The sequence below is a fragment of the Typopeltis vanoorti genome, chromosome 12 (assembly GCF_054136105.1).
Source record: "Typopeltis vanoorti isolate ZY-2024b chromosome 12, IOZ_Tvanoo_1.0, whole genome shotgun sequence".
In the NCBI taxonomy this organism is placed as follows: Eukaryota; Metazoa; Arthropoda; class Arachnida; order Uropygi; family Thelyphonidae; genus Typopeltis; species Typopeltis vanoorti.
Window position 1 is genome coordinate 50,915,842 of NC_143560.1, and position 18,463 is coordinate 50,934,304.

Genomic DNA, 18,463 nt, shown 5'->3' on the forward strand with positions numbered 1-18,463 from the left:
CCGCAACATCTGCACTTGTAGCCTCACCACATAATTTGACACTATGGCACTTACTTCGAGACTTAAATCTCATGAACCAACCTTTGCTTCCTAAAAATGTTTCTTCACGTCTGTCTTTTTAAGATCCTCAAAAATTGTTTTTGCTTTCTCCGTTATAACAGCCTGCATCAGAGGAATGTTTTTCTGATTCAAGTCATCCACCCATAATGATAATAATTTTTCCATTTTTTCATGAAGTTTACTCCTGCTATAACTTGCATGTTTTGCATTTAGTACTGCAGTAGATTGTTGCGCAGACTGTTTTATTCTATCTGCATTTTTCATAATTGTAGTAACAGTTGATGGAGGTAAGTTCATACTTCTACAGACATTAGCATGTGTCTGCCCATCTTCCATTCTTCGAATCACCTCCATCTTCTTTTCAAGTGTGATTGATTTCCGCACCTGCTTAACACCAAGTTCTGCTAACTTTTCTGCACTTCTTTTATCAGACATGGTATGTAATTACATACTTTATCAATTTAAATACTTATGTATGTAAAAAAAATTAAATAGAACAATTAGGTAGATTCAACAGTAAAACTAGGTTTTTGATACATATACGTTGTAGTAGCTCGGTAAACACTCAAACACTAGAGTGCATGCTAACGTTGTTTCTCAGTCAGACCACACGACTGTAAGAAAGCAGGCATCCGGCGTTATTGCGAATCAGCGTAAATGGAACCGTCGTAAACTGAGGGCTGCCTGTACTTGGTTTAATCCTTTATCCAAGTGCAAGAAAAAAAAAGTTTGCACACCTGAAGTATTTTCAGGACTGGGGCAACTTGTGGTAAAGATGGTATGACTTCACATCACTTGCCTTAGTATCCTATAATGCAAAGCACATCTCCTTGCAGACATGTATAACGCTATGAATTATGGGAAGGGTCACTACCCAGACTCATTTCAGTAAATATTTTCTGAAATGAGTCTGGAATTTACTGAAATACTGACTATTTACTGTAGGGCACTACAGTAAATAGTCAGTATTATTTAGGAGTAATGCAACATCTATATGACCACATGCAATATGCCAGGAAAGAACTGGTCCACAATAACAATTGCTTTCTGTTGCACGACAACAGGCCCAAGTACTGTGCACTGCCTGTGATCAAACATCCCCCAATTCACCAGATTTGGCTCCTGCAGACTTTTTTTTCTCTCTTCTCAAAGATGAAGTGTGCTTTGAAAGAGGAGCACTTCAGCAACATTGAGGACATCCAACACGATGTGACCCAGACATTGAAGGAGGTTCCCATTCAGGACTTCCACCATGCCTTCGAACACCTATATGACACATGTAAACGTTGTGTGGAGTTGGAGGGAAATTATTTTGAATCTGTGTAATTGACAATTCCAAATATAGTTTTCTTTGTTTTGATATAATAATTGTTGATGCATTACTTAATGGGCACATCATGTTCATTCTCCTTTATAACTCCTGGATTATAGCAGCAATGAATTACATGTTTAGTCCTGTTGTACTCTATCTCACATTAGATAGCTGCAAATGACCCACCCTCTTAATCTCTGTTTCCCTGATGTATTTCAACTCTTTTTTGGCTTTAATTCCTCTGTTATCATTTGTTAACACAACTTTTTGCAAAGTTGTGCTAACAAATGCGAAAAACTCCTTGCATTTATTTCGAAAATTTCTGTCATTAGTATACATAAATTGCAATACCCCCCACTTCATCCCACAACTTCCCTTACATCTTGTGTTGCTTAGCCCACTAAAGTAAAGAACCTGATAGCAACAATTTGCATGTCATCACCATCCCAACTTACTAATTTCTGGTCGCTTGGACCTATTCTTATCTGCATCATCCCCAAACATTCTAGTTTCCCTGACTCTGTACTTCCGAACTGAACAACACTTTCTCAAGACTCCTGACACCAAATCCATTTAAATGCAAGGCCATCCACCTTATATACATCCTTCCTTCCTTCAAACTCCCTCCACACATCCACAAACTCCACTCCATTCCTTCTGCACAATTTGCACACTGACTCATTGGTGATCACTGCTCTTTCTCAGCTCACCTCTTTCATACCATGGAAATAGACTCACAACTTTTACTTTTACTCGCTCTGCTTTTTTACAAACACTAGCAACTCTTTTATGTCTTCTCACATACCACACCTATTACCTGCAAAATCATATACTAGCCAAAGTAAACATCTCTCTTTCACCCTCACTCTGCATCCTTACCGCATCACTGACATCCTTTATCTTAGCAACAGGAAAAAATGATTTCATCACTCTCTTCAAGCTTTCCTCTTATCAATGAATCACCATACAAAATTGAATCCTTATTCTTAGGTTTTTCACTCTTTCATACTCTGCTTTCTTTCGTTTCTGTGTCATACTATCTGCCAGGCATTTCCCCAACAACTCAATCTAAATATCTAAATCTAATTATCTAAAGCTTTCTCTCCGCTTTCTTTCGTTTCTGTGTCATACTATCTGCCAGGCATTTCCCCAACAACTCAATCTAACTATCTAAATCTAATACAAATCAATAGTCTATATCACTTTTTACTAAAATAAGCTTATCTGTTTTGGAGTTATCTTAACAACACTTTTCTTATACATGCCACTTAGTGGCCAATTCAATATTAAGGACATGGTATTCAATGTTTGTTTATGCATTTCACAACTTCTACTCTACTTACCCTTTAGTATAATCACCATATTACAATGAAACATCGAGTTGTATGCCAAGGCAACACATCATGCTTAGCTATTACAATGTTAGATGCACAACAAAGATGGAATATAAAGTAGACTTATTCTATGGACGTCTCTGTCCATAGAATGTTCAGGTCAACGAACTCATTACTGGAAGTGCACTCAACTTGTACCACTTATAATAAATTTCTTGAACTTATTTACTGATGATGCTCTTACCCTCCCAAATGCAGTTCCCTATAGGACAATCATAAAAAGCAACATGACAATTACCCTTCAGTTGCAAGGACTTCGATTTGGATAGCACGAATGATGTGAAGAACCCTTTATAATGAATATACCGCTTGGAAAGAAGTCAATGGACACCATAGTTTGAGGAACAAACAATCATGGCATCCACCATAAGATATAGGACCTCCTTTCAATGCAATGACTGCAGCAATCCTATGGGGCATATTTCCACAAGCATATGATAGAAATCAATGGGAATTTTGGACCATTCTTTCTGTAGGCATGTAATGCAGTCATGGACTGTTGTGGGGCAGACATCCCTTGACCTCTGACACTCCAGTTCAACCCACATATGTTCAATAGTGTTGAGATCAGGCCTCTGTGGAGGCCAGTCAAGGGTGGTGACATTCGTTCATGTCCACAAACCATGCAGTTACAGCTGCAGCCTTATGACATGGTGCATTGTCTATGCTGAATGAGACAATGGTCAATTCTGTAAAAACACTACAAAGTAGGAAGCATTGCATAGTCCAGAAAGTTCAGGTACCTCTCAGAGTTCAATGTTCATGGCACCACAAACAGAGGTCCGAGGCCAAACCAGGAAAAACAGGACCAAACCATCACACCACCACCACCTCCAAATTTCATAGTTGGGATTATGCACTCTGGTAAGAGACATTTACAATGCATCTGCCACATCTGTCCATCTACTTGCGTAGCATGATTCGTGACTCCATAACACAGCTTTCCAAGCATTCACATCCCATTCTACACGTTTTTTGAACCACTGAAGACAATGCTGCATGTTGGTTCAGGTAACATGGAGCTTGCATATTGTGGTCCACGATGATGTAAACCGATGTTAGCCTTGGTTTTGAATGTTTTTGTTCCAGTCAATGCCCGTAACTCCGCATTCAACGTCAGCCGGCGAATGGCTGTTTCTGCATATTATCCTTCATAGCACACTACAGTCATGCTTAGTGAGTGTAGTGTGCTATGTAAGATGGCCAAATCTATCAACAATTTACTGAACAGATAGGCCTGCAACATGGCATTCTATCATACCACCTCATTCAAACTCTGTCAGTTTCTTTCTCGCAGCCATTTCACCTAAACACAGTTCCACTGACTTGGGAGCATTATATTCCTCTAATTTATACTAGCTACAAGCATATGACTTGTTAAATGGCACAATGCACCTTGATCATGGAGATGTCCATTGATTTCTTTCCCAGCAGTATGTGTGTATATATTTTATTTATTTATTTTTTTTTTTTTTTTTCAAATGAAGCAGTGGTTTGGCTCTTCAACAAGAAATGGGTACATGGGTAAAGTGTTCTAGAATAACTTCATAGTGTTTAAACTAATTCTTTTGAAAAATAAAATCAGAAATAACAATCACTGTATGCTGATTGGCATTCTCTTATAATACAGTAAGCGACATTAATTAACATCTGGTTACTAAGCATCCAACTCATGCTATGAACTATTCACCTCTGTTAGTTAGTCATTCAGCAATAGGTAATATCCAGTGACAAGTCACAGAATCGACCAATTTATAGTATGAGCCAGGTGAGCCAGACAGCATGCCAATTACTATATTATTACGACAACTTTTACAACAAAGTTATTGACAGATATTAAAAACTCACCCAGATATTAAGTTTAAGAACAGTAAAATGAAAAGAGCAATATCAAAAGCAAGCACTACTACCTCACTCAGGAAACCATGAATCGACAAAAATGTTGGTCTATTCATAGGATTATGAGCCCAGCACTGTATCATCAACTGATAGATATCTGGAGGGCATGCTTTGGGTCTTTTAAGCCTTTCACATTCCTGGTCAATTTTCTGAAGAATCTGTAATTATTAGGAGAGTGTAATCATTCTCTCTCTCTCTCTCCCTCTCCACACACACATACATGGCTTGGCAGATATGCTCACTTTCTTGGCAAAATTTGCTTGCCCATGAGTAGCTGCAGAGTAGACAATAGAAATTTTTTATTATTATTTATTAATGAAAAAAAAAACTTTTGCAATGCAGTACAGCATTTATTGCGACATATCATTAAAAAAAATTGGGATCTCGGGCGAGTAAATTTTTTGCATAATTTGTCGAGCCATGTATGCATGCATATGTATGTGTATTTATATATAATTTTAAAATAGGTTTAATTTCTAATTCAAATAAAAAATATATTCAGTTCCAATTAATCTGAAGGTTACATGAAGTGAAAATCAAAGAAGCCTTTATTACCTGAATTGTTGTTCTTAGTAGCTGTAAAAGATTTCAGACTTCAAAAACTTATGATAATCTTATTATATATCTTTTCTTGTAAAAAGGCTTATACGCTGGTTAAACATGATAATTAATACTTAAGGAATTGACAGCATACACTAGAAATTCTACATGACGTCTCGTGCACTACGGCAAATAAAGAATTCGAAAGAATACAGAGTCGATATATCAACAAGTTTGATAAATTAAAAAAGAACTTGACGTACAAACCGAAACTACAAACCAACACTGTAGTTAACCTTTCTTCAGTTATCTCGAAGCCTGAAGCACTCAATCTCTGTTATGTGGTCACAACTTCGCCACTGCTCCTAGGAAATTACCGGCTGAGGAATTAATGATCCAGATTGAACGCAGGATTCGCCACCTTTCAAACCACAAAAGCAAAAGCACCAAAAACCAACATATCCATTAATGAATACAAGTCTCTACAGGAAATGAAGAAAAACAAAGAAATAGTTATCACCAAAGCAGATAAGGGGAATGCCACTATGGTACTCAATCATACTGACTACACAGGCAAGTTTAAGGCTTTACTATTAGATCGAGCTACTTACCTCCCCCATTGAATACAATCCCACCAACTCACAAATTAGAAAACTCCATAGGTTCCTTAAGAAGGTCACTTCTTGGCCTTTGGAGATTACTAACAGACTAAAACAATATAACTCTAAATCCCCCCCACTCGTATACATGGGCTCCCGACAATACATAAACAAAATGTGCCATTACATCCCATAGTGGATGTCATTGATTTCCCCACTTACAAACTAGCTAAATATTTAGCCAAAGCGCTCTCACACTATACTGGCAACACACCATCACACATAAAAAACTCAGACCACTTCAAAGCCAGTATAGAAAACCTTACACTCCAACATAATGACATAATGGTCAGTTTTGACGTCTCCTCCTTATTCACAAATGTCCCCCACAAAGAAACCTTAGAACTAATCCAAGCTAAATTTCCTCCCGATATCTCAGCCCTATTTCAGTTCACAATGAACTCAGGCTATTACGTTTGGCAAGAAAAATTCTACAAACAGATAGAGGGGACAGCCATGGGTTCACCACTTTCCCCACAATTGGCCAACTTCTTTATGGAGACTTTTGAAGAGAAAGCTTTAAACTCTGCCCCACAAAAACCATATGGCTTCGCTACGTTGATGATGTGTTCGCTATTTGGCCACATGGCCGGGATACACTCCTCTCCTTCCTAGCACACCTAAACAACCAACACCCTAGAATCAAGTTCACCCTAGAAAAAGAGGAAAACAATAGCCTCTCCTTCCTAGACACACTATCACCCGCCAACCTGATGGTACCTTGGTTTTCTCAGTTTTTAGAAAAACCCACCCATACAGGCAGATACATTCACCAACAATACCCCCCCCCCCACAACAATATGGAGTTATTAAGACACTATTCAACAGGGCTAAACTAATCTGTTCAAATGACCAAGCCCTAACCACTGAACTAAATCACATCCTTAACACTTTCTCAGCGAATGGCTACCCCCCCCCCCCAAAAAAAATCCAAAAAATACTAAAACCAGATATTCACAATCCCCTCCCCCCCTCACAAAAACGATTACTCTAAATCCATCACCATTCCCTACATCCGAGGTACCTCAGAAAAAAATCAACAAAATCCTAAAAAAACATGACTTGACCACTTGTTACAGACCATATAGAAAATTGGCATCCCTTATCGGCTCCACTAAAGACCAACCACTTCCCCTAGACCTACCCAGTGTATACCAGGTCCCTTGCAGCTGTAAATTGTCCTACTTTGGCCAAACAGGCAGGACAGCAAATATCAGAATCTCAGAACACAAGAACTACATCCGATTTCACCAGTACAGCCACTCTGGGCTTGCAGACCATACTCTGGATAATACACCACAGCAAGTTCAAATATGAAAGACTATTCACGGAATTAGTCTCAGCCTTTAGGAACATGCCAAACCTCAACAAATTTGGATGCATGAGACTGTCCCAAATTTGGGAAACATACATCAGAAGAACTTCAGCTCAAAGGCCAAGAACACCTAATAAAGCCCGACAGGGGGCACCATCAGTGCTTTTGAAAACGGTAGCTAGCTTCCTCGCTTCATTTCTCATTTGCTGTTATGTAGTACTTGCGTGCACATGTCTTTATCTTAAGTTCCCATGAAGATGGCAACGTGACGTTGCCGAAATATCAGAAAGTATATATTAAAGTTCATTTAATTTATATTTCTAGTGTACGTTGTTAATTCCTTAAGTATTAATTATCACCTTATTATATATCAAACACAGTAGTACTAACTTTGGAGCTAACAGCACATAGCTTTTTTTTAGAAGAAAACAGCAGTGCACTTTATCCCAGCTAATGATTTCATTTTAGTAATATCTTCAGACTGGTCCAAGGGACAAGAATATTCAAGGTGAAATATATCCCCATAAAGTTGAGCAAAGAAGGATGAGAATCCTACTGAAAAGAAAACTGCACTAAAGATATGAACAGAACCAAACTGAACAATTTTCAGATGTGTACCATATGTTCAAATATACAAATATGATTGGGGGGGGGGGGGTGATGAAGCTTGAAAATGAGAGCCAGACCTTAGAGAAAAAAATGTCCAAATATGAATAAATATTAAGTGACTCAGCCAGTCATTAAAGTAAAGATGCTGCAAAGAAGAATGCAAGTTCAGAAATGCAAAAATGTACATAAAAAATTTTCGTGGCTAGTAAATCAGCACCAGCTGTTAGAAAACGAAGAGAAAAATGTTGGAAAGTAAAGTTATACGCATACAAGAGTGGTCTAAAAAGTTCTCAGCCTAACAATGAAAAAACAAATTTATAATTTCAAAATTATTTTTATTTTTCAACATAATCTCCCTTAGGACTATTACATTTATTCCAGCAATGCTCCAGCACCATTATCCCATCCCTGTAGTGGTTCTCAGTATGATCTGCAAAATACCCCTCTACAGCTGCAATCACCTCTTGATTCGAAGAAAAACACTGACCTGTGAAGAAGAAGAGTTTTAGTTTTGGGAAGAGATAGAAGTCAGAGGGAGACAAATCTGGGGAATAGGGTGGATGTTCCAACAATTCATAGTGTAGATCCCTTAATTTTCCCATTTCCAAAACAACTTTGTGGGCAGGCAGGCACACTGTCCTGATGAAAGATGAATTTTTTTCTTCTGCAAACTGGGTATATTTTCATGAATTTTTTTGTCTAGTCTGGTTAAAAGATTGGAATAATATTCCCCAGTTATTGTTTTACCCTTTTCAAGATAATTAATAAAAAAAAATGCCTTTAGCATCTCAAAACACTAATGCCATGACCTTTCCTATTGATGGAACCGACTTTGTCTTCTTTGGCGTTGAACAACTGGTTTCTGTCCACTGTTTTCACTGCTATTTGGATTCTGGTGTGTAATGGTGAACCCAAGTTCATCCATAGTAATAAATTGATGCACAAAATCAGTTTTATTCTTGTTAAAACACTCCAAGCACTGTTTAGAGATTTTCATGCGAGTGCATTTTTGATCTGCTGTGAGCAAGCGAGGCACCTATCTTGAGTAAAGCTTTTTTTTCATTTGCAATTCTTCATGCAAAATATATTCTACATGTTCTTTTGAAATGCCTATAGTCAGCAATTTCATGCACTTTGACTCACCAGTCATCCAATACCATATCTTGCACTTGATCAACAATTTCTGGTGTTGTTACACTTCTTGGACATCCTTCACGTGGATCATCTTCAAGACTGGTACAGCTACGGCAGCCCATTTCTTAATTGTCGAAAATGAAGAAGAGTGCCCATTAACTTTTATGAACTTCTTCGAATGAATTTCTTTTGCCATCAAACCTTCTTTTACAAAGAATTTTATAACTGCATGATACTCAATTTTATCCATTTCAAGGGATATAGACAAGACTTTTGATTCAGACTGCTGTATAAAACAAACTACTTGATAGAATGACTTGCAATTTCACATGGATGCTTATGACAGATGTACCAACTTAGGAAAAAAAAATCTTGCCAATAGTGTTACCATCTATGGTCAAGGCTGAGAACTTTTCAGACCACCCACATAAATATTAAACAAATGTTACGGCAAGATTATGAAAGAATATTTAAGATAAATATCACCAATATAAAAATATCATCACAACTTTATCATGCTTCTCAAAACATCCATAAAGAAATCAATCTTAGTATAAAATGCTGAATTGACAGTTTCCATAAAACAATTCCTGATGAATTGTTCCTAAAATACTGTCTCCAGAATAATATTTCTTCCTTGTCTCCAATATATTTTACAACAAAGTAAATACAGAGAAGACTGTATATTTTTCTTCTGTACACCAATTAATATTGTTCAAGTTTCAATTTAAAATATGTACTAGAAACAATGGACAACAATAATAATTCAATTACTAAAGGAAAATAACTTTCTCCAAAAGTATTAGTCTGAATCCTTTCATAGACCCTCTTTAAATTTATACTTTTTTATGATGGTTGTTCACCATATGAAAGACACTCCTTCAGTACAAGTGCTCATAGCAATAGCTGGGAAGGTTTTTTTTGTGGAGATTAAAGATGCTTTTAGAGAGGAGAGAGTAAAAACATCTTTAATCTCCACAAAAAACCTTCCCAGCTATTGCTATGAGCACTTGTACTGTGCACGTGCATACTCGCTTCAAACTGCTAGTTAAACTTAATGGCACACTGCTTCTGCAGGCAGGACAAACAACTTGAAAAATAATTTTCATTTAAGAAAAGCAGCTTATTATACAGTTTCACTATTAAGGTAAAAGAAATGATAAGTTCTGTTTCCAGACCAAAAGAAGTGCAGTTCTTAAAATCTGAAAGTATCACCTCCATGCATTAGGGTTCTTCTTATTCATTGCTTAAGTTTTAGTGATCCATATGATGATGAATGAAAAATGAACAGCCTATACATCCACTGCAGGATGAAGGCCTCTCCCATTGCAGGAAGTTTGGGTCTACTACTCCCATGGTGACCCAATCTGTATTGGGAGAGTGGACAGTCACAAACATACCTACGTGGGATTCGAACCCACAGCCTCTTGGCTCGAGAGCGGATATGCTAACCACTCAGCCAACCAGGCTGGCAGTGATCCATATACTTTATCATTATTATTAAATGACACCACCAATGACTCATTTGTGTGACTGACCTCCACCCCTCTCCACCACTTAATCTTTCACCTACACATAACAGTGCTATCCACCATCTGCACATGATGTCATCTACTACCACCAACCAACAGTATTTTTTGTTTGTGTGTAAACTGCAATATTCTCTTAGCTGATATACCTACAAAGAGGGGGAAAAAAAATTTCAGCCTTCATTTGAAAAAGCCAATTTAAAAGATTCCTCACATCAGGACTCAGTACTTTCCAACGAAATACTCAAAGTTCTGTTGCTTTAACTGCACTATAGAGACACAAGAAATTATATTCCTATCTTTAAAAGTGTCTGTGGCAGGACTATAAACAACAAATTTCACGATAACCACAGTAATTAACTTTAATGAAATGAAAGTACAGATATTTCATACTGAAAATAACAGTACATCATCGATGTTAAGAAACAAGAAAATCAAAGAAATGGAATACAACGTACATGGAACAATCAGTTCACTGATTAAAAATGGTTGCCACATGCTAGAAATTAATATATTAATAAATAAATATTAAAACTATTTTTGATGGTTACATACAATGAGAATCTTCCAAAGGGTATTATCATATACTTAAGCTATCGCCATATTAGAAAAGGTGAGTAAGTTATCGATGCATGACCTACCCTTCACAAATCGTATGTAGCCACTTCCCACTCCTATCTATCTATTCCTGAATTTTTCCCTTAACCAACTTCTCCAATATCTTGACCACCACTTCTGAGATGCTGGTCAATAATCTGCTACCTCAGTCTTGGAATCTGCTTTATGCAATAGAACTATTTGAACCTCTTTACACCCTGTTAGGATCAACTCAGAGCTGAGACTTAAATTAAAAATGTGGTCACAGGAACTGGCAATTCCCAAGCACCTTCTCATAACTCAAGCCTGTATACCGTCTAATCCCATAGCTGTATTTACATCAAGGTTCTATAATATACTATGTACCACCAGCTCATATATCTTTATTTCCATATAAGCCAAATGATTTTAAAATGATTTCATTACAATAAATTTTAAGTATCAAAACAGAACACATCATTATATTCTCAAAAAAAAATACCTTTAGACGGAAATGTCATCAAACATAAAGCATTACGGTTGTACAAACAGATTAAGGAAAAGAAGACAACTATATCAAACAACAATTGTGATTTTTCTGCAAGCACAGGTTGGCTTACAAAATTTCTCAAAAGATACATGCTTCATAATGTAAAAATAAAAGGAGAAGCCGTATCTACAGATGAACCTGCAGCTAGGGAATTTCTTCCAAAACTGTCTAAAATGATAGAAAATGGTGTCTACACTCCTGATCATGTTTGGAACACAGACGAGACCAGCCTTTTTTGGAAAAAAAATACCAAGTAGAACTTATATAGTGAAATCACAAAAAAAAAAGTGTTGGTGGCTTTAAAGCAGCTATCGTTTGACTATTATTTTGCAGCAATGATTCAGGAGATTGTATATTAAAACTATTACTCATTAATTAATCCCTAAAATCACAGGCAATGAAAAATGTGGATTTTAACACATTACCAGTGCGCTGGAAGGCAAACTAAAAAAGGCTAGTTCACAAAAGAAATTTTGAATGAATGGTTCCATCAATGTTTTGTTCCAAAAGTTAAATGCTATTTGATGGAAAAAAATCTGGACTTTAAAGTTTTATTGATTATAGACAATGCACCTAGCCATCCTGTTTTAGAAACCCAAATGTGGAATTTTATTTTCTGCCACCTAATACAGCATCCTTAATACAACCACAAGACCAGGGTGTGATCGCTACCTTCAAAACTTACTACATAAAGAAAATTCCAATACATTTTGGATAAACTAAATAAGGATAATTTCATCATCATCATCATCATCAAATTCCTGCCATGTACCCTCAAGGGGTGTACAGGATATGATAGTACTACATGAAAAAAATTACATCGTTCCTAACTTCCTATCTACAATTTTCCGCCAAATCAGTCTGTTACTTGTCAAGACTCCAACATTATCAGATCTTATATTTCTATCGTCTAAGGCACTTTGTACCGTATCAATCCACCTATATCTTGGTCTTCCTCTGGGTCGTTTTCCTGCCAACCTGGCAGACAACACTTGTTTTGCTAATCTTTACTCGCCCATTCTATTTAAGTGACCATACCACCTGAGATTAGCTCTGCTAACGCATTCCTGGATGCTGACAATATCAAGTTCTTTCCTAATATCCTCGTTTTTAATATGATACTGCCATTGATGCCATCTGTTCATGCCTATAATCTTTCTCAGTACTCTCATATCTGTGGTCTCTAGTCTTTGGTCAAGTGTTTTACTTCTGACCCAGCTCTCAGATCCATAAGTTAAAACTGGTTTGAACACTGTCTTGTATACAGCTAATTTAGTGTTCCGACTAATTTCTCTCTAATTCCATATGAATTTATTCAATTGACTTCCCACCATACCAGCTTTGCTGATTCTGTTGTCTATTTCTATATTTAATTTACCATCTTCAGTAAAAATCGTGGCTAAATAGCTGAAATGTTTTACATGTTCCACAGGTTCACCATTCACAACACAGTTGACATTTTCAATGATTCTGCCTATTTTCATTGTCTTTGTCTTTTTATTGCTGACCTTCATACCATATCTATTACAACAGCTATTCAATTTAGTCAGAGAATCTTGCAGACTTGTAGCGGATTTATTTAGAAGTATAACATCACCGCATGAAGCAAAGAGCTGACATTAACATCTCCAATTTTGATATCATTTTTAATACCACTTTCCTTCATAATGTGATCCATATAGATAATGAATAAGAGAAGGGATAATGTACATCCTTGTCTCGCACCAGATTTAACATTAAACCATCTTCCAGTACTTCCTTCAATTCTAACTGCTGACTTACAACTCAAATAAAGACAAAGTATTGCTTGATATGGTGTCAATAATGCCACATTCACACCATATAACTGCAGCGTATTGAATAGTTTCTCTCTTGGCACCTTGTCATATGCCTTTTCCAGATCTACAAAACTTAAATACAGATCTTTGTTATATTCCCATGCTTTCTCGACTATTTGTCGTAAAGTGAAGATCTGATCCTGACAGCCTCTATTTGTCCTGAATCCAGCTTGTTCTTCACCAAGCTTTTCTTCCACAATTCTTCTCAACCGTTTCTCAAGTATACTTGCATAGATCTTGCCAGGAACACTCAGTAGGGAAATACCTCTGTAATTCTCGCATGCAGTTTTATTTCCCTTTTTATATATGGGTACTATGAGAGCTCTACTCCAATCATCGGGAATTCGTCCCTCTGGCCAGGCTTTCTGAACTATGCAGTGCAGCCACTGTAAGACTTTTATACCACCATACTTCAACATTTCTGGTCGAATATCATCTACTCCTGCTGCCTTTCCACATTTCAAGCCTTTGATGGCTTTTTCTACTTCAGGTATGGATATGTATGCCTGACTGCATGCCTGGTCAGTGTTTTTTATCACTGTGCTGTCATCACTGCTTGTTTCATTTAGCAGTTTTTCAAAGTAATTACTCCATACTTCAAGGATATCTTTTTCTCCCATTTTCATGTCACCTTTATCATCTCTAATTCCTTTTAGCACTCTTTCCTCCATTCTTAAGCTTCTTCAACAACCTCCAGAATATTTTGCCACCTTCTTGATATTTATTTTCTATATTCTTCCCAAAAATCCTCCCATGACTTTTGTTTAGCTAGTTTTACACAGTGTTTAGCATTCTTGCATTTGTCTCTATATTCTCTAAGAGCACAAGCTGACTTATTTGACAGGAACTTTTGGTATGCTTTCTTCTTTTCCTTCACTGCCTCTTTAACTTCCTGTGTCCACCAGAGAGTTCTGATTTTTTTATCCTTACAGACAACCTCACCACATGCCTCTCTGGCAGAATCAATCAATGTTTTCTTCAGAGTTTTCCACTGAATCCCCAGGGTTTGATTCCTGTTCTCAAACTCTTCCATTTTTTCTTCAATAATCTTTGTGTATTTTAGTCTACAGCTCACATCTGAGAGCTGCTCAACTTTTATTCACTTTAAAACTTTCTTACAAGTTATTCTTTTCAATTTGAAATTCAATTTTATCCTGCTCAAGACTAAATAGTGATCACTTCCAATTTCAAATCCTCTGTACACTGGTGTCCTGCACCAGGGAGAAAACATCACTATCAACAATAACATAGTCAATGAGACTTTTCTTATTCCGTGCCTCTTCTCTCCATGTGAATTTGTGCACATTTTTATGTTGGAACATGGTGTTAGTAATAATCAGTCCATGTCCTGAGCAGAAATCCAATAGCTATTTTCCATTATTATTAGCTTTGCCCTTTTCTCCAAATTTTCCCAAAATATTTTTGTATGTCTCACAATCATTTCCTACTCTGGTATTCAGATCACCAACAAGGACCAACTTTTCATTTTTCATTGTGTCAGTTGCTTTTTCTAAAGACTCAAAAAATTCCTCCACTTCTACCTTAGTAGAACCTTCTGTGGGACCATAGGCACAAATAAGTCTCATTGTCCAGTTCCCCATTCTCATATTTGCCCACATTACTCTACTTGAGACTGACTGCCATTCAAGAAGATTAGCCTCGTATTTTGTGTTGAATACTATGGCTACTCCTTCTTTTCTTTGATTGTCATTGCCTGAATATAACATTTTGTATTTATTGCTCAGAAAGATCTCACCAGTTTTGGTCTTTTTTGTTTCAGTCACCCCTATCATGTCGATCTGGTACTTATCTAATTCCTCAGCTAGCTCCATTTCTTTGCCATTCAGGCTTCTTACGTTGATAGTACCGATCTTTAACTCTGGTGATGTTGAGTTGGGGTTTATTTTCAGATTTGTTCCAGTAGCTGACTTTTCGCTGTTCGCCCTGGTTCCCTGGCAAAAACAATGGGGGCTTGTTTAACCAGATGATGCCCCAGCCGGCATGAAATTTTGTCATGTTGTACCATCATTCTATATTTTGGTTTAAGCCAATAAGAATACAATTTGGTCGGCTAAATCCCAAATTGCCAGCCCATCCTCGTCCGTTCAGTATCCAAGTAGATACCCAACAGGGTGCACCACGAGAAGGTGAGGATTGGACATTAGGTCAGAAGCCCTGGTCGGTTCTCTGCATTCCATTAAAGGCTATGTGGAGGTCCCCTCTCAGTTATACAGCTTTGACCCTTAAGCATCCAGGATAATTTACTGACAGTTATTGATGTGTGGAAGAAATTTTTTATCTTGGATTGCATCAAACTTGCTAAGCTGGTGTTATGAGAATTGAAACCATCAACTTTAAATGCATGCTGGAAAGCTACTTGACCAGAATGTGTGAAAAAGAAAAACCTCGTACCTTTGCATACAACTGAATATCCCAATATCATCAGATTAGCACATGCAGTTGACAGAGAAGGATTTGATGATTTTTCATCTGTAGATATCAAAGAATTGATGGTTTACAAGGCTGTTAATGATGACAAAATAATAGAAGCAGTCCTTGTGATCTTGATGAAAAAGAAAAAAGTGATGAAGAGATTCCACTCACTGCAGGATTAATTAAAGAAGGGCTTCAAATGGCTAGGTAAATTGAAAGTCATTTTCTTACACATGATCCAAATACTGAATGAGCTGAACAGTTTATACATGAACTGAAGTCATGTGTGGTGTGATATGAAGCATTCTACAAAGATCTAGTCAAAGCAGGATCTCAGCAATAAATTATAGAGTTTGTGGTAAAAAAAAATCAACCTTCAGAATTATTCGAAATTAGTGCTAATTTAGTTCCTTTTACTGAAGAAAACGTTTTGTCATTGCAGGATGAACAGGATCGCCAAAGTGTTTCAAGTGATGGAAGTGCTTTAATTCCAGTCTCACACAAAAGAATGAGCCTACTGTCAGAAAGTGACAGCGAATAAAATTTAACTAATAACCATATGCGCGGATGAATTTGGGGCTTTTTGAATTTCTGTTTTATTAGTGACACACTATTTTTCTTAAGAAAGATACATATGTATATACAGGCAGTCCTCGACTTACAACGGCCAAAAATTATTATTATTAAAAAGTTAAAAATTTAACTTTGCCAACAGCATATACATATATATATATATCACATTACTTTTGTATACATCCGGGTGGTTAGCCGAGTGGCTATGCGCTTCACAACCACATGACTGGGAAAGGAGTGTCCTGTGTTTGATTCCCGTTGCCGACGTAAGAAGCTTAAGGATCTTTCTCAGACATAGCCAAGTTAGCCGGTCTGCAGGGTTTTTCTCCCCAGTTTATCTGGAGTTTTTCCTTCCGCAAGTAGGCAAACCGCCCCTGTGAACACACACACAGCTACAGACATAGGGCTAGTCAACTTATCCTCGGGACGGGGATGGCTTAAAAGGGCTAAAGAGAGCTCCATAACAGGCCACTAGGCCTAATACTTGAAGAGAAGAAGAAAACTTTTGTGTACACATTGTTGCATCGCCATTAGTTCGCATGCAAAGCCTATAACCAATATGCAATAGCTGCTACTATGATAGATGTTAAAATAAAGGTGATTAAAGCATATGGCAAAGGAAAAAAAGTTGGTGAAATAGCACGAGAAGAAAAACTATCACATTCAACTGTTTCAACAATTATAAAAGATAAATCAAGAATAATGGATGCAGCAAAAGGGGCAGTTAATATGAAATGTACAATTTTAACAAAAAAAAAGAGAAGGGCCAATTCATGAAATGGAGAAGCTTTTAATGATATGAATAGATGATCAAATCAAAAACAATATTCCTCTCAATTTGTTTAATTCAAACAAAAGCACACAGCCTATTTGACAATTTAAGGAAACAACAAGAAGATAAATACAGCGAGCATACATTCAATGCTAGTAAAGGTTGGTTTTATCAATTCAAAAGCCGATTTAACTTACATAACATATGAATAACGGGAGAAGCTGCTAGTTCTGATTTTGAAACTGCCGAAATTTTCAAGAAAAATCTGAAATAAGCACATATCAAAAATGGTGATTTTTGATATGTGTTTATGTATTTATATGTATATGTGCTAATAAATAATTTATAAATGTTTATGTAAGTTTATACAATTTTAATCGTTTTAAGTTAAACAGAAACCTAATTTATGAAAATATTATAACAGAAAACAAACAAATCAAGAATTAAAAAAGTCCTTGACTCACGTCAGAATCGACTTACGATGGAGACGTTGGAACGGAACCCCGGCGTAAGTCGAGGACTACCTGTACTTTAAATAAGTATTTAAAATAAAAAATATTCCATTAAAATTAAAGTTTTATTCTATTATTTTCATTGAAAATAACTTATTGTTCATATCGGGTTTTCAAATCTGGAACTATTCTTCTATTTTTTAACATGTACTATATTCTTTTTTACATGGTTTTCATTTACATGGTTTATTCTGGAACCAATTTACCATATAAATGGAGAATTGGGTGTATTTCACAACACAGCATACATAACTGCATTCCATTACTATAAAGGTGATTAATATGTTTACTTAAATTATTTAACACATAAATTGGCTAATTTATGGGCTAATGTAATGCATCTGAATGAAATTTGGGTATTCCACAATTTTACCAAGCAATGAAAGTCATTCTGTCAACTAGAGGTCTAAATGGCATTTCCTCTAATTATGAAAGATACATTTATAAGATATTACTCTGCTCAACAGAAATCCATTTGTGGGAAAGGTCATACCATGGAAAGATGAGATTACCTTAGCTGGAGAAAGCTATATATTCTGCACCAGTCTATTACTGGCCCCCATTGTTTTGTTTTTTTTTTATCATACATATATACATACATATATATATAAATAAATATATATAAATATATATAAATAGTCCATGCGATTAGCCTAGTGGCTTTGCGCTTTGCAACCATATGTCCTAGGTTTGATTCTCATTGGTAACATGAGGAGCTTAAGGATTTTCCTCAGCCATAGCCAAGTTAGCCAGTCTCG

General features: G+C 36.5%; 1 protein-coding gene across 3 annotated transcripts in view; it reads right to left on the minus strand.

The window, feature by feature from the left end:
* The window catches only part of Ack (activated Cdc42 kinase), a 312,841-nt gene that overhangs the window by 119,267 nt on the left and 175,111 nt on the right, over nt 1–18,463 (minus strand). The window contains exon 8 of one of the 3 annotated variants that reach the window (XM_090401268.1): nt 4,674–4,823. The exons of 1 other annotated variant lie outside the window; for it this stretch is intronic. In XM_090401268.1, the coding sequence (XP_090257394.1) occupies nt 4,674–4,823 (150 nt within the window). The remainder of the gene's footprint in view (nt 1–4,673; nt 4,824–18,463) is intronic. One more of the 3 variants, XM_090401269.1, reaches the window with a different exon arrangement.